The 19,754-nt window shown below is 57.5% G+C and overlaps 3 protein-coding genes and 1 pseudogene across 4 annotated transcripts in view; 2 read left to right on the top strand and 2 right to left on the bottom strand.

The window, feature by feature from the left end:
- The window catches only part of Scn4a (sodium voltage-gated channel alpha subunit 4), a 45,665-nt gene extending 43,286 nt beyond the window's left edge, over window positions 1-2,379 (bottom strand). The window contains exon 1 of the mRNA XM_023714160.1: window positions 2,280-2,379. The gene's annotated coding sequence lies outside the window, so the exon portion shown is untranslated. The remainder of the gene's footprint in view (window positions 1-2,279) is intronic.
- A 6,753-nt stretch (window positions 2,380-9,132) lies between these two features.
- Prr29 (proline rich 29) lies at window positions 9,133-11,240 on the top strand. Of its 2 annotated transcripts, XM_004630164.2 has the most exons (6): window positions 9,133-9,302; window positions 9,543-9,618; window positions 9,795-9,901; window positions 10,663-10,847; window positions 10,961-11,031; window positions 11,149-11,240. In XM_004630164.2, the coding sequence occupies exons 1-6, from the start codon at window positions 9,177-9,179 to the stop codon at window positions 11,175-11,177; spliced, it is 594 nt and encodes a 197-aa protein (XP_004630221.2). In that variant the 5' UTR covers window positions 9,133-9,176; the 3' UTR covers window positions 11,178-11,240. The 2 variants fall into 2 exon arrangements, with proteins under 2 accessions (XP_004630221.2, XP_023569748.1); XM_023713980.1 differs by having other exon boundaries at window positions 10,961-11,193.
- On the bottom strand, window positions 11,183-15,805 carry Icam2 (intercellular adhesion molecule 2). Its single transcript, XM_004630165.2, has 4 exons — window positions 15,523-15,805; window positions 14,150-14,416; window positions 12,803-13,123; window positions 11,183-12,200 (listed from the first exon to the last, which is right to left on the bottom strand). The coding sequence occupies exons 1-4, from the start codon at window positions 15,581-15,583 to the stop codon at window positions 12,013-12,015; spliced, it is 837 nt and encodes a 278-aa protein (XP_004630222.1). The 5' UTR covers window positions 15,584-15,805; the 3' UTR covers window positions 11,183-12,012.
- A 2,600-nt stretch (window positions 15,806-18,405) lies between these two features.
- Window positions 18,406-19,721, top strand: LOC101587668 (annotated as a pseudogene).
- Window positions 19,722-19,754: the final 33 nt, after the last annotated feature.

The raw sequence follows: 19,754 nt of genomic DNA on the forward strand, positions 1-19,754 counted from the left end.
CCATGACAGAGCCCTGGTCACTCACTAGCTGTGTGCCCCAGGTGAGTGACAGCCCTGGTCAGGAGTCAAGGAACTGAGTTTGCCTAACGGACAAAGCAGGAGCATCTCTCTCCCCCAGCCCCATCTCCCTGCATGCTCTCTGAGGCCTCAGGGTGGCAAAGCTTCCATTCTTCTTTCCATCCCTGTCCCTCCGCTCCTCCCAGGGTTCATTCTTCTGGAGCCTTCTCCAAAAGCTGTCGCCCATCCCCTCACTGCCTTATCCCACCGCCCTGTTACTCTATACTTCCTCTTCTGGTGGCCAGAGTTGCCCCAGAAGGCAGGGGCCTTGTTAGACAACCCAGCATCCGACCAAATCAGTGCCTTCGGCACTTGCCTTGGGTCTTTCCTGGACTGGTCTGGAAGTTAGGGGCTGAGAGCTGGTTGAGGAGAATGAGTGGAGCAAACCTCCCCTCTGGCAGCTTCCTGAGCCCTGGCCCCAGGGAAGTTTCCAACCAGAATCCATAAAGCACGTCCAGGCTGGTCCAGATGCCACCTCGCAAGGACCCTCAATACCTTCCCCCAGCTCCCTAAAGTTCCAGCACAGACTTGAGGGACAACTGAGATGGGGTGGGAGTTCCCAACCTCTGAATGCAGACTAGGGGGCCTGTGTCACATGTGTCTGGGGCTGAGGGGCTTTTGGGCCAGGCTCGCCTCTGCCTCGGTGCCTGGCGGTCAAGGCCTAGTGGTCCTTGGCTGTGTCTAGCCCTCTACCCAGTCCCACCCAGGAGATGTGGCTTCAAACCCTAGGGGGGTGATCCCAGCAGTCCACACCCCTACACTCAGGGACTGGGGGAGGGGGATGGAAGAATCTGGAGGGTCCTGGGAGAACCAGGGCTCCCTGCCCCGCTCCCCACTACACATTTCCCACCTCCGCCACTGCTGGAGTTTCCTTGGCTCAGCTCAGCCCTGGGATGCAACCACAGCCTTGTGGCAGACGACAGAGGGCGACCCTAGGACAGCCCCTCCACATGCGCAGACCTGCTGCCTTCTGTAATCTGCGCAGGCAGATTACAGTCTCTGGTTCTTTCTGCCTCCACCCTCCCCAGGCCCTGCTGGGTGATTTATTTTTGCACAGACTCCTGCTGGGATATGGGTGGAGAGCAACGTGACCCTAGGTGTCCCACCTGGAGTCCACCTCGCCACAGTGGGGTGCCGTGAGGCCTTGGGCTAGTCCGACCCCTCCGCTGAGCGGTGGGGCAGGAGCGGCTAGACACAGGGCTTCCCTGGGTGGATGGCATGGAAAGGGGACCGGACTCTGCTCACACCGTCCTTCATCAGACCCCACAGCCCCTCCTCCCCTCACCCCTAGACTGGGATTTCCCAATCCCTTCAGCAAGGGGTCCGCTGGGAAGGATCAGCCCTTCTGGCCCATCCACTCATAGCTCCATGTTCTGCCAAGGTGCGTCCCTGAGCTGGGTTCAGGCCGCTCGGCCATCCCCACCAGCCGCTGCCCCAGTGCCCAGCTCTGCCCGCGAGAAGGAAGCCAGGGTCGCTGGCCCTGTGCTCCTGGCTACAGTCTGAGCTCTACATGTCCTCCTGGTCCCTCTGACTCCTCTCTGGAGCCTCGATATTTACCCCTCAAACTCTCTGGCCCCAGCTCCCCAAAGTCCCCCCCTTGGTGTGGGGGGTCCCTGGCCTCCTCCCCTTTCCAGAGCTCAGAGAAGAGCGAATGGGACTGGGCAGGAGGAGGGCGGGACAGCGGCTGGATCCCGGCTGCCAGGAGGTACTCTGTGCTGGCGGCTCACAAATTCCTCCTGCGGCAGAGCAAAGGAGCCGCCAGCACCAGGGCCGCTAGCCCTCTCCCCCACCCTGCCCCCGCACGGGGAGCCATGGGCCCCGCCAGCCACCTTTGGGCTTCCCCACTCTCCTGAAGAAACTACAGCCTGGTCTCTGTCCCCTGGGTCACCCTGTGCCTGTCCAGAGCCCAGCTTTAGCCATGGGGCCGTTTGTGACCAAAGTGAAGACCCTTGCTGAGGGCAAGGACAGCTGGGCAGGCCGGGGAACAGATGTCCTGACACAGGCAGGCAAGTGCAGGGACAGCGAGGGGTCAGGACACAGGCTGGCCAGGCAGACCCGGCCTGGGCTTGGGCAACAGAGCCCGGTGTGGGCAGGAGGCCGGTGGTGCCCGAGCAAAGTGGTGACTTCCTAAGATCCAGGCTGGGTAGGGGCCGGGTGGCCTGTCCCTGGGGTGACCTGGCCTGGGGATGTGGCTGGCTGGGGTGCAGGGGCGCAGTACTCACTGAGCCGAGTGGAGTGGTTGCTGCTGAGCCTAGTGTCGTGCCCACCTCGGGCTGGGCTGGAGCTCTGGGGGACTTGGCTGGGGGGCCGGGCCGGCGGGGACAGCTGCTGCCGCTGATGTCACAGGGTCATGAGTGAAACCCGAGGCCTGGGCCGATCTTCAGGTGGGAGCCTCCGAGCTGCCCTCGCAGGCACTCAGGGCTCAGCCTCTGTAGCCAGGGTGCTGGGCTGTAACACACTTAGCTCTTCACACGCACACATGCTGGGGCACACGTGTGTGCCTCCCCTCCAGTCCTCCCCAGCCTTGACAAATATGCACGGGTTCATTCTCACACTTGATCTCCTGTCACACTCACTGCCAGAAATGCTCCCTGGCACAGCCTGGCTCGCACACTCACAGTGACTCAGGCACACACGTGTGCCCCCTTCCAGGAGCAAAGGCTGCACCCCACAGGCTCGGCTACGTACAAAAGTCGCTCTTTGTACACCCATGGACATCTCCACAACAGGTGCCCCCGCACACACGCAGCACCCGCTCACACGCGCACACCCCAGGCTCTCTGGAGGCTTGTACATACACCGATCTATATCTCAGTGCACTCACGCCCAGATGGACCCAGGTGCCTCGTGTCATTGACACACGTCTTAACTGAGTGCATTCTTCGTGTGCACACCTCACAACCGTGCTTGTGGGTTGTTTTCTCAGATGTGGCTTACCTGTCAGTCACCTGCACCCACACACACGCCTTGTTCACATGAACACAGGGCCACCTACCACGGTCTCTAGATTCATATCAAGTGTGTGGCTACATAGATCCACCTGCTGTCACACCACACTCTCCTCCAGCTGTTTAGTTACACCACACAGCTGTCTCAAGGGGCATTTCTACACCTCCTCTATCCCCTCCACTACTCCCCGCTGGCCAGGCATCTGTCCCTCAGAGTTTGCGCAGCGTGTACGTGTATGTGTCCGTGTGGGAGTGGGGGCTGGGGGTAGCGTCTGGTTTACCTCCCCTCCCCCACGCTCCACTCTGGGTGTGTGGTGACCCCTAGTGGAGAAGTTGGGAAATCCTTCATCTCGGAGCTGCTCCCAGGCATCTTGGCTGAGGCCAAGAGGCGTGCGTCTAGGCGCCCAGAGTCCTGCGCTTGTCCCTCCCATGGCCTCCCGACAGTGGGCGGGGCCGTCCTGCATCCGGCCCTGACACCGCCTTTTCCTGGCCCTCAAAGCTCTGGCTGCTGCTTGGCGCCGCCACAAGCTGAGCCCTGGACAGAGTGTCCTTTGGGGAGGGCACAGGGAGGCTGGTAAACCGTGATCTTCTGCTCCAGGGCTGGGCTCCTTCCTCCTAGCCAATCTCCCCAGGCCCCCTCTCTTGGGGACAGGTTTAGCTGCTGCTGGAACGGTTCTTGTGGGTCTGGGACCTCACACAGCCTGGCCCCTGCCCAGGTGCCACCGTGGGCCCCGGAGAAGGTTGCCTACCCGCTGCGAAATGACTTGTTTCCAAGTCTAAGTGTGAGTGTTGGTGCCCTCTGTACACAGTCCTCCATCCTGCCTTGCCCACTGGCCTCTCCCACCAGCAGTTCTCAGTTTTTGTTTTTTGAGAGCGTGTAGCTCTATGGCACAGACTGGCCTTGAACTCACTGTTTAGGCCATGCTGGCCTTGAACTCTTGGCGATCTTACCGGCTCGGCCTCCCAAGTGCTGCGATCACAGGTGTGCGCAACCACACCCGGCTCTCCCTTGGTTTCACTGCTGGTGGGATCCAGGCATCTCACACCCAAACACGCGCATGTCTTCCCCGCTCCCTCCTCGCGAGCTGCCTCGTCAGCTGCGCCTCCTGAGCTGCGCCTCCCGCTCACCACCCCCAGCCCTGCTATGGTGTCCCTCTGCTTTGCTGCTGGCTTCTGCCTGCAACGCCTGCCGTTGCCCTGCCCCCAGAGGACACCGCTTTCTGTCTGTGGGTGCTGGAAGGGCTTTGGCCTCTGCCTTGGCACCTGGGTCACCTCCTAAAACCTCTGTGGGGTCAAACGGCCTTTAATGAGGGAAGGTAGTTCCTGTTCGGGACACTAACCACATTGAGGGTGGTACAGATTAGTCTGTGATGTATTAGCCAAGTGCTTAGGGAAAGGCTACCTTTTTTTATGTATGTGGTACAGGGTCTCATTGCACAGCTTGGACTCGTAGTGACCCTCCTGTTTTCAGCCTCCCCAGCACTGGGATCACATGCAGGCACCACCATGCCCAGTCTCTGTGGCGGGCTCAGCGTGCCCGGGGCAGAGCCCACACGGCACTTGGTGTCAAAGATCAAATCCCGGTCCCTGCACTTGCCTAAGCAGGGGCTTAGTCCACTGAGCTATCTCACCGGCACTAGGGGCTACTTTTGTAATTTGCGCAGTATCATCTGGATTAGGGATAGAGCTGACTGGGAAACAAGAGCTGTTGGTTGAGTGGGGCTTTGTTCCCTAGCCCGAGGAGAAGTGTTCCTCAACCTTGTTCTTCCTTCTGGAATCCCCTCTTCCCATGCATGAAATTTGAATGCTGATTTCCTGGTGGCCACCCCACCTGTACCACGGATGGCAATGTCACCCAAGTCTGCCAGTCCTCTTGGCCATGGGGGCGGGGTCAATCATAGTCTTTCCCTGGAATTTACAGCTACCCAGACATAAAGACTCCCAAAGGGCCAGCCAAATAGCTCAGTGGATTAAAGCGCCTGCAAGAAGGTGCAGGGGTTGGGGGTTTGAGCCTCGGGCCTGCCCCTGCGGGCCCCACTCCCAGGCATCCTGAGACAGCAATGGAGACTGGGTGTGGTGGTGCGGGCCTGTAATCCCATTGCTTGAGAGGTTGTAAACAGGTGGATCACTACGAGTCCAATCTAGAAGTGAGACCCTGAACACCCTGTAGATCCTTCCCTAAAATACAAAAAAAAAAAAAAAAAGACTCAGAAGTCTCTAAATCTGTCAGAAGCAACTGAGATTTGCTGAAGGTGCCAGAGTAGGAACGTTCATCTGTAGGAGGAAGAAGGGTGGGAGACGGCAGAAAGGAGGTAGCAGAGAGGGACCCAACAACACATTTTAGAGTTCCTACTGCTATCCTACCAAAAGCCCAAATCCCCCACTTTTTCCTTAAACTAGTTTAAATTTAGTTACTGTCACTGATGAGCAACATAATTCTGCACAATAGAACTACTTCCCAGAAAACCCCACCCTGGTGCACCAGAATGGGATCAGCCTCTCACACCCCACCCCTGGCCTCAAGCATTTGGTAGGTGAGAGGTGACTTCCTGGGACTTCAGCAAGACGCCCCCTCATGGTTGGTGGCTCCTAGGCCCAGGAGTCCCAGAGCAGAAGGCTCTGGAATTCTATCCCGTAGTGCAGTTCTAGTGGGGTGGGACCTCGGAGGGTCCCCGTCCCAGAACATCCCACAACCTATTCCTAAGTCTCAGGCTCCATCGGGGGCCTGTTGAACACAACCACTGCAAAGCTCTCTCAAGGCCGATCACACTTGGCAGAAATTGTGCAGTCAGAGCTTCTAAGCAGAAACACGACTTTCCCACGTATCTGTTGTCAGTCACGTAATTCTATGTCACCAACAGAATTCTGCAGGGCTGTACTGAGCCCCTTTCTTTCAAGCCTCACATTCTAGTTCTTGCAGGACCTGGTCTCAAGAAGAGACCCCTTGCTTGGTTGCAGCTCTCTCGTTAACACCTTCTTACCCGCGCCGTAAGTAAGCACTGAGATTTCTACTAGAATTCTGGGAAAGGGACTTTTCCTCTCTGTTTCCTTCTAAAGAGAAGAGGTGGCTCATTTTTGCAGGCCCATGGTCTTTCATGACCCTGCTATATTCCACTGGGTTAGTTGCCTTCATTGACTCAACTATCCATTTATTACTGGACATTGAGTGATGTTAAATTTTTTAATCTTAAAAACAACACCGCGATGTACAAGTGTGAGTACAAATCTTTGTCCATGTGCAGGTTATTCATAGGAATAGATCCAGCGAGGCAACAGGCAGGACAAAGTGTCTTGGGACACTCACAAACACACACGCCTGAACAAAAAAGTTCAAAGATGCCAACAAGAGTTCTCATTAAGGAAAACAAACTAAAAGGAAGTAGGCTGTGTGCTCAATGCTTGAAAGAAAATAACAGTAGGCAGGGACACTGCAGGCAGGTTACCTCCCCCGACACTGCTCAGGCTGACGTAAGGGGCAGACGCCCACGTGCCTGTCCCCTCCAAACAGCAAGTGTTTTGGTTTCCTTTGACAAACAGTGCAAACTGAATATCATGAGGCAGAGAGTTTTCACCTCAGCTTTCTTTTCCCAAAATACACATTTTGTGTAAAGTTAACATGCAGTTCTACACCCCGAGGAACTGGACCCTCTCTCACCTGCTTTCCATAGTCACCTCTAGCCTACACCTGGCTCCCTTCAGAGGGACAAAAGTGGCGAGGCAGCCTCCTGGCCATCCTCCCTGTCACCAGCTTGGCCTCAGTTGAACCCTTTGGCCATTCTATATCCAGAAGGCTTTGCTTCCGCGTCTATTTTGGTGTTTAACTTCTCGAGCCCGACTGTCCTGTAGGTGAGGTACACTAGCTGTTCCCAGAAGTTCTCAGCAGCGGGTGGCACAGCTGAGGAGAAGCCAGGGCAGATGTCTTAGGTGAGATTCCCCCGAAGCAGAGTCTGAGGCCAGGAATTGAGAGCAAGTGGTTTCTCGGGAAGGAGAATCAGGAAGCAGCGTGATAAGGGTGGAAGATGGACAGGAAAAGGAAGAAAGTCAGTAAGGTGCTCAGCAGCGGGCTACCCTGGGGTGGGGGCAGAATTCAGGCCCGGGGGTTCTAAGTTTGTGTGGACAACACCTCCCCATTGTCCCACAGGGGCAAGGGGCTCTGAGGGCCTCTCTGTAGCTGGATCACTATGTCTCTCGCCGTACACACATTCATGTACACATTCATTCCTCTCTCTCTCTCTCTCTCTCTCTCTCTCTCTCTCTCTCTCTCTTTCTGTGTGTGTGTGTGTGCTGGCATTGAACTCAAGGCCTTTCACTTGCTAAGCACTTGCCTTCCACTAAGGCATGAGCCCCAGCTATGCATATATGATTTATTTATTTATTTTTAATGTACTTAGGACAGGGTCTACAGGGTCTCACAACGTAGATCAGAGTCACAGTGATTCTCCTGATTTCAGCCTCTCAAACACTGGGATTACAGGTGTGCGCGCCACCACGCCCAGTCTCACTTGCCATCTCAGGGCGCCCTCGGGACGGGGCCAGCACTGCAAGCCGGGGATCAAACCCTGACTGCGGCGCTCTGCCTAAGCAGGCACTTTAGTCTGCTGAGCTATCTGGCTGGCCCTGATTTATAAAACAAAAATAAGATATCACTATTCCGACTGGTATTTTCATTTTCATTCAACACTGTTGAATACCCTTCAACATCAATAAAGATATACTATACCAAGACTGTCAACAGCTGAGGAGCATCCCACTGGGACACTGCACACCCCTAGGACATTTGTTGTTTCGAACTTTGACGGAAATAAACAAAGATGTGAGGAACAGATGAATCTGCCTAGAACACAGCTGTGCATATCACCTCTTATTTCTCTTGCTCAAAACCCAGTCACGGCTCCATCACTCATGCCGTGATGCCAACATTCCATAACTTGGCATTAGAGTCTGACCCATGAATAACCTGTCTGCTCCTCTGTCACCCAGACAGTTGGACCTATGGGGTCATTTCAGGGCCTGTCGGGCGCTGCATCTGCCCCTGACGGCCTCTCCTCTCCCATGCTTCTTTGGCGCTGTCCAAACACAGGCTTCCTCAGCTCTTCACCCCCTAGGGATGAGTCCTGCCTTTTTGATTATCCCTACTTAGCTATCTCCTGCAGAAATTTTCTCCTATTTCTGCTGTCTCCTGATGGGTGCGTCTTCACTGCCCTACCGGGCTGCACCAGGGCCCAAATGAACACCTTCACGCACTGCCACAGCCTTGTTCAGTGTTTGTTGGTGGTGACTACAGAAATGGATTTTGTCCTGGAATTAGGGGAGGAGTGTGCTGCACTGGCTGGGGTCCTGTGACCACTGGATCTCAGCTTGCAGAAGGTTACTAAAGTGATAGGACCAAGAGACACAGCTAATGCACTGCCCATGAGCCCCTCTCTGCTGACCGGACAAAGGGACAAAGGCAGTGGCAGGAGGTGGGGTGGGGGTGGGGGTGTCTTTCTAGTTCCAGACTCCAGGACTGCCAGGAAAGGGAGCTAAACCAAAGTGGAGGGTGGGGAAGGGCCACTCCCAGGGTGCTAATCCCAGCTTCCTGTCCGGATTTTCCTTGAGGGCTGCTCATGGTCCATCTTAGCATGGGTATAGCTGCCGAAATAGATCTCCCCTCACCTGTTCTTAAGCAATGGAGACCTTGCTAACTTCCTGTCTGGAGAATGCATGCTTTGGTAATTTTTCCAGTATAGGGGACAGGATTGGGGACTGCCACCTTTGTCCACCTCCGAGAGACAAAAGGCTCACTTTCGCTGGGAATCAAAGAGCAAACAGCCGAAATAAAGACCCGGGCATGCATTCCTGGGCAGAGCTCCACCTTTTCCGTGAGTTCAGCCAGTGTTTCCTTTCCGGTTTTCTTCAGAAACTGCACTCTGTCCACAGAATATCCCTCTCCTGAGCGTCAGGAGCGGACCTGAGGCCCTTCTCGCCCACCTGGCCCTCACTCCCAAGCCGGCCCTACAGGGCTCTCACACCTGCTGAGCCAGGGGTCCAGACCTGGAACCCAAGCCTAGCTAGCACCTCACTCATCTATTCAGTAAACCTGGCCGCCCAGGCCTGCTCCTGAGGGTAAGCAACGATGACAGGGACGGGGAGGAGCAAGACGCACTGCTCCCCGCCGGGTCAGGCCCGCGCATGCGTGGGAGGAGCCGCGCTCGGCGTCCGCGTTGCCGAGGTAACCCAGACCAGCGAACTCCGGCCATGGCTTCCAGAGCTGGCGCGAGCTGGGCTAGTGCTCCGCCACCGAGCGTAGCCCCGACGGTGAGGCTAGACCCGAACGCAGAGCTTGCGGCTGGCGGGGTGCGCGTGGGGCTGGATTCTGGAGGTGGGGACGAGAAGGCAGATCTGAAACCTCGAGAAACACACGGGATGGGGAGAGGCGAGAAGTGGCTCCCGCGGAGTTCCGGAGGCCGCCATCGGGGCAGGTAGCCCCCGTTGGGGTCGCGACGCGCCCCGTTCTTCCGCACTGGCCCGGCTGAGTACCCTTGCCCTCGTCCCCAGCCCTCCGTGACCATCCTGCAGCCCCTTCCTTTGCTGGTCCCCAGTCCCCCGCCGCAGCCTGGCCGGGTGAAGGAAGGTGAGACTGGGGTCGCCCTCCCGTGCCCCTTCGGCCTCGCATGCGCCCTCTCTCTGTCCATCTGGGTTTCCACGTCCATAGGATACTTGGGAATGAAGACCCCACTTCGTGCTTCAGTGGGGCAGGTGCGGGGGGCGATGCCGGGTGGGCCTGCTGAACCCCCGCTGACCCTCCAGACCTGCTGGAGTTGATGTCGCTGCAGAATGCGCAGATGCACCAGTTGCTGCTGAGTCGCCTGGTGGCTGGGGCGCTAAGCCCTGAGCCACTCTGCCCCTGTCCGCAGGTGCGTGGGGGTGCCCCTCCCTTCACCCCACCACTCCCCTCCCTGCGCCACTCACCTGTGCTCTGGGTGGGTGTTAGGGGATTGGGCCCAGAGAAGCAAGAAGTTAGCCCACCTTTTAGCATCTGTCACACACCCCAGAGTTTGTGTCAGACTCCGTGAGCAAGTCCCCAGTCCTAGGCTCTGGCTCTTGTTCAAGGAGTGCATGCCCCTCTTGGACCCCAGGAGGGTGGGCACCCTTGGACCGTCCCAGTCAGCAGAAGAGGACACCGAGGTGGAATGAAGAAGGGCGTGTGAGGGTAGGAGGGGCCCATACTAGGGCTGAGCCTTTCTTGCCAGTAGGATCCAGGAAGAGAGGGGCACCAAGGAGTTGCTGTGGTCCCCCACTCCTGGGGCCTTGGGACGAACACCCTACTTTCTTGAGTGACATGGGTGGGCTGGGAGCTGGGGGAAAGGCCAGGAGGAGCTTATGTACTTTGAGGCCCGGGTCTGACTTCACAACCGGGTTCTTGCAGCCCCACTCTGCCACTGTTTAGTTGGAGGCGGGGGACTTAGACACATGGTTCAGCCTCTCAGAGCCTTAGTTTTTCCATCCGCAAATAAGGAATAAATGTCCACAAGGTGCCAGGCTTTATGTAGCACACGCTTACTAAATGGTAACCCGCATCATGAGGGCCATCTTGAGAAAATAGCGGAGGGAAAGCATGGCATTGTGGCAGGGAGAGCCTGGCCTGCTCTGCCTCTCCCTGTTCTCATTTTGCCAGGTCTATCTTGAGTGGCAACAGGAAGAACCAGAGGAGGAGGTGAATAGCCAGGAGGAGGCGCCTTTGGTGTTCCACCACCACTACCTGCCCTGGCCCCTCTGGCCAGGCCCTTTCCTCCCTGCTCCCCTTGGCCAGCCCTCCCCCCAGGGGATGCCCAGGGCACCTCCCTCCAGGAAGACGGAGATGTAAGTGAGCTGGGGGGTGTGGGTGCTGCCAAGGACCTGTGAGGGCTGGACCCGAAGAGCCAGCAGGGCCCTTGGGCTTCTGAAGGGGGCTTGCTTCTGTGCCCCTGCCTCAGGAGAGCTGTGCCCCCGCCCCCGCCCCCCAGCGCCACAGGGACTGTGGGTGCAGATGTACCTCCAGCTTCAGGTAGGAGGCTGGGCAGGCAGGCCCCAGGCCTGGGGTGGGGTGTGGGGCCTCCCGCCATCGGTGCCTGGAGTCGCTGGGGCGGGAGGGCTGCAAGGTGGAGATTCTGTCTCTCCCCAGACTACTACGATGCCGAGAGCCTGCTCTGAGGATGGGGCTCACAGGGTCCTCACCAGCTCCAGAGCAGGCCTGAGAGCGGCCCTGGAGTCGTTGCCTGTCCGCTGCTGTCTGCTACTGTGCATCCATGCGACAGCCCTCGCCTCAGTGTGGGGGCCTGCCTGAAGGACACCCTCTGAGCACAGCCTGTGGTCCAGAAGAGCCCCCTCCCAGCCCTACTCTGCCTAGACCAGGCCATGCTCCCGTACTACCAGCCCTAGCCCACCTCCATCCCTGTCTCTGGGATGACAGAGGCTGTGGGGTCACCTTGTGGGTTAAGAGTGGGGCAGGAGGCAAGAGGAAAGGGCTGCTCCTGCAAGCTCCGTGCAGCTCCCTGGTCAGGGAACAGTTTGGGACCCCACCAGCCACCCAGGGAGCTGACCTTGGCCACCAGAGAGGCAGGGCTACTCCCATTCTTCCCAAGATTGGCCAGAGGACCCTGGGGAACAGGTGGGAACAATGTCCCTGGCCTCTCCGGGCCAGGGTGTCTCCTTGCCCTGCCCTAGCAGCACTTAGTCATGCAGGCTACATGAGGGAGGTCATCTGGGGCCCTGGAAGGCCCCTGAGAAGGAGCGGGCAGGAGGGAGGGCATGCGGACCTAGATTTGTGTATCTGCAAAGCTGGGTGTACAGGCCTGCGGGTCCCTGTCCCAGCTGCCACCAGGAGCAGGTGTGGAGGACACCAGGTTGAGTCCAGGCGCTATATTCAGGCTAGAGAAGCCAACATCCACAGGGTCCCATGCTCCTTTTACAGTCTGTGGGCCAGGCTGGACGGTGACCCTAGCCGCTGGGCTAGACCCCAGCACCGCCGTGGTGGCGGCCACGTGGCTCACACATGCTGCGTCCGGAAGGCCTGGGGCAGCCTCCGCCAGGCCTCCAGCACCCCGTAGTAGCCTCTCTGCCTCTGGCACTTACGGTGGCTCATGATGAAGCAGAGCAGGATGGACGTCACAAACAAGAACAGCAGAACCGACACGACCGTGACAATAATGACCATCTGGCTGTCCTGCACGGGTTCTGGGGAGGGAACAGACACTTTAGAGGACTGGGATGCTGGCCCAGGCAAGGCCCAGATGTCTGCCCCTCACCTCACACCCACCCATCCATCTGTAGTCGCCCTGCTTGCCAAGGAGCGGTACATGGGGTCTGCCTGTAGAGCGGCGGCTAGAAGAAAAGTGGTGTGGGCTCCAGCTACCAGCCAGACCGCGGTGAGGTGCTTGGGGAGAGGCTGCCTGCCAGTAGCCCCTGGGACAAGCACATGGTGACCAGGAACCACGGCCCAGCCCATGCCCCTCCTCAGGCAGCGCCCACTCAGCTCCCCAAAGACAGGGCACACTTGGGCCACCAGAATGGAACAGCAGACTCGGGGCAGACAGGCCAACCCTCTCATGTGGAGAGGTGGCAGGGACAGAGAGAGCGGCCTTGATCAGGCCATGCAGCTGGAAGAGGGCAGGTAGATAACAGAGCTCTCCTGACCCCGGGGCTGTCAGGGTCCAGGATGAGGACTTGGAATCAGGAAGAATGGGCAACTTTAGGGCTCCATGTATGCCTTAATTGGCCTGAGAAGCACTCAGTTCTTTTCTCTCCCCCGAGCTCCCCCTCCATGCGGGTCCAATTACCATAGACCTGGAGGACCTGGGCCTCTGAGACACTGTAGATGACGTCCCCGCCTTTAGACCGCAGGTCCAGCGCGGCCTGGCAGCGGAAGGTGAGGGGGCCGCTGCCTCCCTGAGCCGTTCTGTTGAATGTGACTGAGCCTTCTCCGCGGGCAGGTGCCGCCTCCACGGAGGTCCAATTCTGCAGAGTCTCTTGGCCACGTTGCAGCGTGAGGGTGAGGCCCTCAAGGGGCTTCACAGCAGCCACCCCGCACTCAGCGGTGAAGGCTGTGCCCAGGGCCACCCGGATGGGCCGCAGCTTCAGTGTGACCTGCTGTGGAGGTTCTGGAGGGCGGGAAGGAAGGAGGTGCCGTTCGGGTGGGGGCCATGTCTGCAGGCCCACCCAGCCAGGCGGCTCCTGACACTGGGTGTTCCAGCCCCGTGGCTGCGCATGCGAGGCCTGGCCCAGCCCAGCGCAGACCACAGTGCAGAGATGTGCTTGGCAGTGCTTATATGGATTACGAGAAGAGACACGATGGAGGTAAATGGGGGCTGCCCCGTAGCTCAGCTCTCTAAGTGGCTGCTTCAACCAAGCAGTCAGGCTCAGGTTGCTGGGGTTCGATCCCCACAACTCAAGCCAGCCAAACCTGCCCTGAAGGCATTCGGAGAAAAAAAAAAAATGCAGGTAAAGAAAAAGTCCAGAACCCGTACACCCAGCTTTGAAGACACAAAGTTTAGGTCTGTGTGTGTCTCCTCTACAGATATCTTAAATACAAATTTCACAGATTAAACAATTGGATAATTATGTCAAGAACACGCATAGTCCCCCACCCCCTGTTCCCACCCATAAAATAGGCATGAAATGTGAATTTGGGGCCTCTTGCTGTGTTCTGGAGCCCCTGATCCTATTGCGTAGCTCATGAGAGAACCTGGCCTATCTGGAGCCTTGGTGGCGCTCAGGCCGGCAGGTGTGTGCGGGGGCCTCCCCTTCGCCGTGGGTCCTCAGCAGGAATACCGAGGAGCAGCTCCTTGCGGAGTAGAGGGGCTGCTGGGGCACATCCCCAGTTCTGCGTCCCCCACCGCCGCACATGTGCAGCGCCCTGCCTCTGAGCTGGGAGGAGTCAGGAAACACTGTTGCTAAGGGACTCCGAGGTCTGGGGAAACCTAGACTGTTCTCCTTGGTGTGCGATTCAGGGTCTGAGCACATTCTGGGCACCCAGGCTTGCCCTGCTCCGGGTCACCAGGGCAGCGGGAGCTGCGACGCGCAGAGGTGGATCAGATCCCGGTGCGCTTAGACACAGGCTCTGCCCCGAGGGGGTGGGGGTGGGGGGGATGTGGGGGTGGGGGGGACACGCATGCGCAGCCACTCACGGTACACACTGATGTGGACGGTCTTTGTCAGCGAATTCCCAGCGCAGAAGAAGTAGCAAATGAGAGATACATCCTGAGAGATATTTGAGACCAAGTACTGCTGCCACTGAGGCCGCTGGTCCACCAACTGCTTAGTCAGGGAGGTCTCCAGACCCCCCAACTCAGGCTGGGTACAGGTGGTGCTGCAGTTGACTCTACCCGACCCGCTGGTCTCAACTGCCAGCTTCTCTGGCCACACATCAACCTCGAAAGTTATCTCGGCAGGACCTAGAAAACCAGAAGACCTGGGCAAAAGATGTCCCTGCTGCCCCATCAGTGGAGCTGCATGCCAGCAGGCGGTGAGAATCAAGGCCAAGCCTGGCCCCTGCGTTCAATTCCTGCTCAACCCAGGAGGCAGCCTTCCAGGCGCCCCCTCATCTGGATCTGCGGGTGCTGGTCAACTCCAATCTGTCCCCCTTGAGCTCATGGTGCCTGTCCGTCAAGGCCCAGCCCAACGTCCCCTCCTCCATGAAAGCCTCTCTGAGAATGGAAGTGGCCCTGAGCTGTGGCCCTTGAACTGTGGCCCTGGTTTTAGCCTCCCTTTCCTGGTGTTTCATAAGTGCTTTTGAACACCCATTAGGTGCCAGGCACTGAAGGAGCCCTGAGGATGCAACAGGGACCAAAGATGACCAGTGGCAGAGCGCACCTGGAGGTGAAGGAGCTGGACAAAAGCAAAGAGCAGGCCGGAGCCCCTGCGGCGAGCCAGTGGCCGGGGCAGGAAAGGAAGTCAGGGGTGTGGTCGGCAAGGCTCCAAAAGGACAGGACAGGAGCGGGCGCTGAGCCCCGCGGGCCTTAGTGGGTAGTCTGGGAGCTTTCTAGGCAAAGGAAACCATGGTGCAGACTGTCGTGAGTGTGTGCCTGGTGTCTGGGGAGATCAGCGTGGTAAAAGGAGGGAGTCAGGGGACAGGACAGACGGGTATGGGCCACCTTGAAGCCCTGTCTCCTCACCAGCCGCCCACGGCCCCCCAAGGGAAGGGACATTTGCCTGTTTGACAAATGAGCAAAGCCTCGCTTTTGCTTCTGGCACAGCCCAAGGGGGAGGCCCCTGAGGGCCCAGGCAACGCTGAGGCTGTTTACAAGACAGCCTGGACAGCACCCTCACCTTTAGGCCCCTGCCAGCATACCCTGAGCCCGGGCACCCTGTTCCACCTGATGTCCAGAAGGCCAGGACGCCACCCGTCACCCAGAGCCGCAGTGACTCAGAGCCCCACCACCGATCGTGGGAGAGCAGCCTGGAAGCAGAGCGTCAGCAAGCTCCTTGCCTGAAGGCCAGGGCACAAGGCCACTCCCACCCCTGGGCTGCCCCACGCCAGGGGCCAGGGGCACCAGCTCACCTGAGCAGCAGAGCAGGGTGAGAAGGGCTGTGGGCAGGCCCCAGCGGCCCAAAGAAGGCATCTCGGCAGGGTCCACAGGCGGCCAGGGGCCAGAGGGCTGCTGAGACGGAGCCGGAGGGCCGGCCAGCACCACTCAGGGAGCGGCCCCAGCCTGAAACGCCAGCTTCCTATGCCCTGATGACAGAATTTCCTCTCATTAGCTGGGGTCAGGAAGCCACATGCACATCCTCAGGTCCCGGGGCCCTGCCAGTGCCAGCAGAGGACGGAGGAAAGAATCACTAAGCGGGGGCCTGGCCTAGGGCTTCCGCTCCTGGGGCAAAGGGCAAGGGGCAGGGCGGGGGCAGCAGCACACAGGCATTCTTTGTACGCTGGGGCCTGCAGGGTGCAGGCCTGGGGACCCCAGGTCCTGTGGGGAGCCCTGCTGGCAGGCTCTGTGCTGGACAGGAGAGTCCGGATTGCACTCAGCCGGGCTGGACCTTCCTGAAGAAGCCCAGGCGGGCATGGGAAGCTGTCCTGCAGATGCACCGTGTGCCATCTGCACAGACTGGATGCCCACTCAGTTTCCAGACTCAACCTCCCCTGACTCAGCTGGCCCAAGGCATCAGTGAGGACCAGAGCCGGCAAGTACATGGAAGGAGGGGCAGGGCCTGGCCTGGGACGGAAAGAGGCGAAAGGAAGGGCTTGGGGGTCTGGGAGCCCCAGCCAGGAGGAGCTGGTGCCACGTGGGAGAGTCATGCTGCAGGAGCCAAGCCAGACAAACGTTATAGGCAGCGAGACAGGGCCAGGCCCTAGGGAGACAGCAGGGAAGACCAGATGACTGCCAGTTTGGGAGACACAGACCCCTGTGTGGGCCGGACCGCACGCTGAGAGCCATATACCTCCCTAAAGATAGGCATCCAGGGCCAGGGAGATAGCTCGGGACTAAAGTGTCTGCTCAGGCAAGCGCAGGGACCACGGTTCGATCCCCAGCACCACATGCTCAGCCTGCCCTGGGGACGGGGCTGGTGCATGCCTGTAATCCCAGCGCTGGGGAGGCTGAAAGCAGGAGGATCACCACAAATCTGAGCTGAGTAGTAAGACCCTGCAGCAACCAAATACATTTTAAAAAATGATAGGCATCCATGACTGATATTCTAGATGAGTCATAGGGACACCTTAAGGACCAGACCCCCCCCCACAGGAAAAACCCCAGTTCAGTATTCATGCCTGTTTGCCATGCCTGCGCGCTACATGACTCGTTTCTGCATTTGGTCCTGGATTTAATCAATTTTATCTAAGCAATGGTGCTTGCAGTCTCATTGACTGACCATAGTTTTGTCCCACCTCATGCCCACCTGAGGGAGTTCCCTTGTTTCCCACCTTAGACTCGCCTCACCACATGGTTTTACTCTATAAAAATCCCTGGAAGACACAGCTTCGGGGACAACCTGCTCAGGTCCCCCTTCTGTCCTCTTGGACAGATTTCTTTCCCCCAATAAATATAGTCTGCTCTTAAGCTCCATTGTTCCTAAAATTCATTATTTGGTTTTAGGGACCGCAAACTCCACCCAGGTAGCCTTCGGCTGGGAGTTTCATTCCCCTGCCTCAGTCAGAGCAGGTGGGTGGGGGGAGACCCAGCTATGGGGAGTCTATGGGGATCAGAATGATAACACAACAATAACGCAAGTGTCACCAGGAATTAAAAGGGGAGCCTAGGGCGGGGATGGAGCTCAGCGGCACAGCCTGCTTGGAAGTGCAAGGTCCTGAGTTGGATTCCCAGCATGAAAGAAAGACTCCACCCCACCCCCCAGAAAACCCTCAGGAGCCTAAGTACAATGTCAAAAGGAAGACTACCAACTCAGAAACTGAAAGTAGAACGGGTGCCCCACAGCCGCAGAGAGGAAGTGGGTGTTGTTAGCAACTCCATAGTTGCTGTTGTATGGCTGGTTCCGGAGACTGGTTGTAAAGAACAGGAAAACATGCTTCACGTTACTAAATGGGGTATTTAAAACTACACGGTAGTATTGAAGAAAGGACACAGAAATAAAAATAAAAAGGCTATGAATAAAGTGTGTCATGAAGTGTGAAGCAAAGAAGATAAAATCTCCAAAAAACACGCTAGACTTAATTTAATAAAAACAAAAGGCCTGAGTAGGTCTAGAGTAGTAGAGAAGTGGAATCAGTAATTTAAAATTTTCTGATAACCAGGAATGATGGTGCATACCTATAATCCCAGCACTTGGGAGGCTGAGGCAGGAGGATCTCTGAGTTCAAGACCAGCCTGAATTGCATAGGAAAATCCTGCATAGTGAAACCCTGTGTCACACACACACACACACACACACACACACACACACACACCACCAGGCTTCTCCTCTTCTCCTGCCTCCCTCTCCCTCTCCCTTCCCTCACCATCAGCATTTTCTGCTTCCTGGAATCATCTCTCACATAACTCGCCTGAACCGAAGAGCTTACCCCAGCTCTGCTTTTGAGGGAGCCCAAAGTAAAGTCACATTAGTAGACTAAAGAAGAAAAAAAACACAATCTCAACAAATTCTAAAAACAAAAGCATAAAACAAATACATTGTTGTTCAGCACCTTTTCTAATAAACACCTAGAAAATCAGAAGGAAATTCTTTTTTTTTTTTTTTTAATGTGTTTTAGAGTCAGCAGAGAACAGGAGCTTATCCGGCAGCCAGTAGCAGTTGGAGTGGTGATGTTCCTGGCTTCCTCAAGCTAGCAAAGCAGTTAAAGAGGAAAAAGGGAAGTCGCTCCTGAACCACCTGCAAAGAGGCAAAAGGTCCGTGAGACTTGGGGCGGCTGTCTTTGCCCGAGGCAGCAGCAGCTGCAGCCGCAGCAGGAAGCAGCGAAGAGAACATGTTCCCGAACGGGGAAGCGAGGCATTGCATGCGTGGGGTTTGTAAGGAAGGAGATAACTGTCGCTACTCACATGGCCTTTCGGACAGTCCCTATGGTGTCGTGTGCAAGTGCTTCCAGCGAGGGTGCTGTGTGTGTGCAGACTGCTGCAGGCATGAGCACGGCAAGCCATTGCTGGAGACAGGAGGAAGCTGCTACTCATAAACCGCAGAACCATCCCTTGCCGCCGCCTCAAGTCTCTCCTCCGTCCCTGGACCACTGTGGAGATGAATTCGGGAAAGGCTGAGTCCACAAGTGGGAACTTCCCTGCGGTGGGCGCAGGGTCCGAGGACTGGGTGAACGCCATCGAGCTTGTGCCCGGGCACTGCTCCTGCGTGCGCAGAGGCCCCCGTGCAGGGCCAGGCCCAGCGCGGAGTCCGAGAAGGAGCCAGCTGCGGTGGAGACCAGGAAGCAGCCGCGCCCCTATGCCGCCGCAGGCGAGTGCATTTACGGGGAGAGCGGTGCGTACCTGCACGGCAGCGACGCCTGGGACATGTGTGGGCTGCAGGTCCTGCACCCGGCGGATACAGCCCAGAGGTCCCAGCGCATAAAATCTTGCATCGAAGCCCATGAGAAGGACATGGAGCTGTCCTTTGCCGTGCAGCGCAGCAAAGACATGGTGTGTGGCATCTGCACGGAGGTGGTGCATGAGAAAGCCAACCCCAGTGAGGCCCTTCGGCGTCCTGTCCAACCGCAGCCGCACCTACTGTCTCCAGTGCACCCGCAAGTGGAACAGTGCTAAGCAGTTTGAGAGCAAGATCATAAAGTCCTGCCCCGAATGCCGGATCACACCTAACTGTCACTCCAAGTGAGTACTGGGTGGAGGAGAAAGAAGAGAAGCGGAAACTCATTCAGAAATGCAAGCAGGCCGGGAGCAACAAGACACGCAGGCATTTTGATGAAGGCCGTGGGAGCTGCCCATTTGGAGGGAACTGTTTTTACAAGCATGCGTACCCTGATGGCCGTAGAGAGGAGCCACAGAGACAGAAAGTGGGAACATCAAGCAGATACCCGGCCCGACGGAGGAGCCACTTCTGGGAGCTCATTGAGGAGAGAACAGCAGCTCCTTTGCCAACGACGAAGAGGAGGTGGTCACCTTTGAGCTGGGCGAGATGTTGCTTATGCTTTTGGCTGCAGGTGGGGACGACGAGCGGACTGACTCTGAGGACGAGTGGGACTTGTATCACGATGAGCTGGAGGACTTTTATGACTTAGACCTATAGCAGCTTTGCATGCGCGGGAACGGCCTGCCGAGCCTCAGACAGTAGCTGTCCCCTGTGCCGCATGGCAGTGTGGTGCTCTCCTAGGCAGGCCTCAGCTCCAGGTGCTGTCTGACC

This window comes from Octodon degus, unplaced genomic scaffold (assembly GCF_000260255.1).
Source record: "Octodon degus isolate 3935 unplaced genomic scaffold, OctDeg1.0 scaffold00033, whole genome shotgun sequence".
NCBI classification, from domain to species: domain Eukaryota; kingdom Metazoa; phylum Chordata; class Mammalia; order Rodentia; family Octodontidae; genus Octodon; species Octodon degus.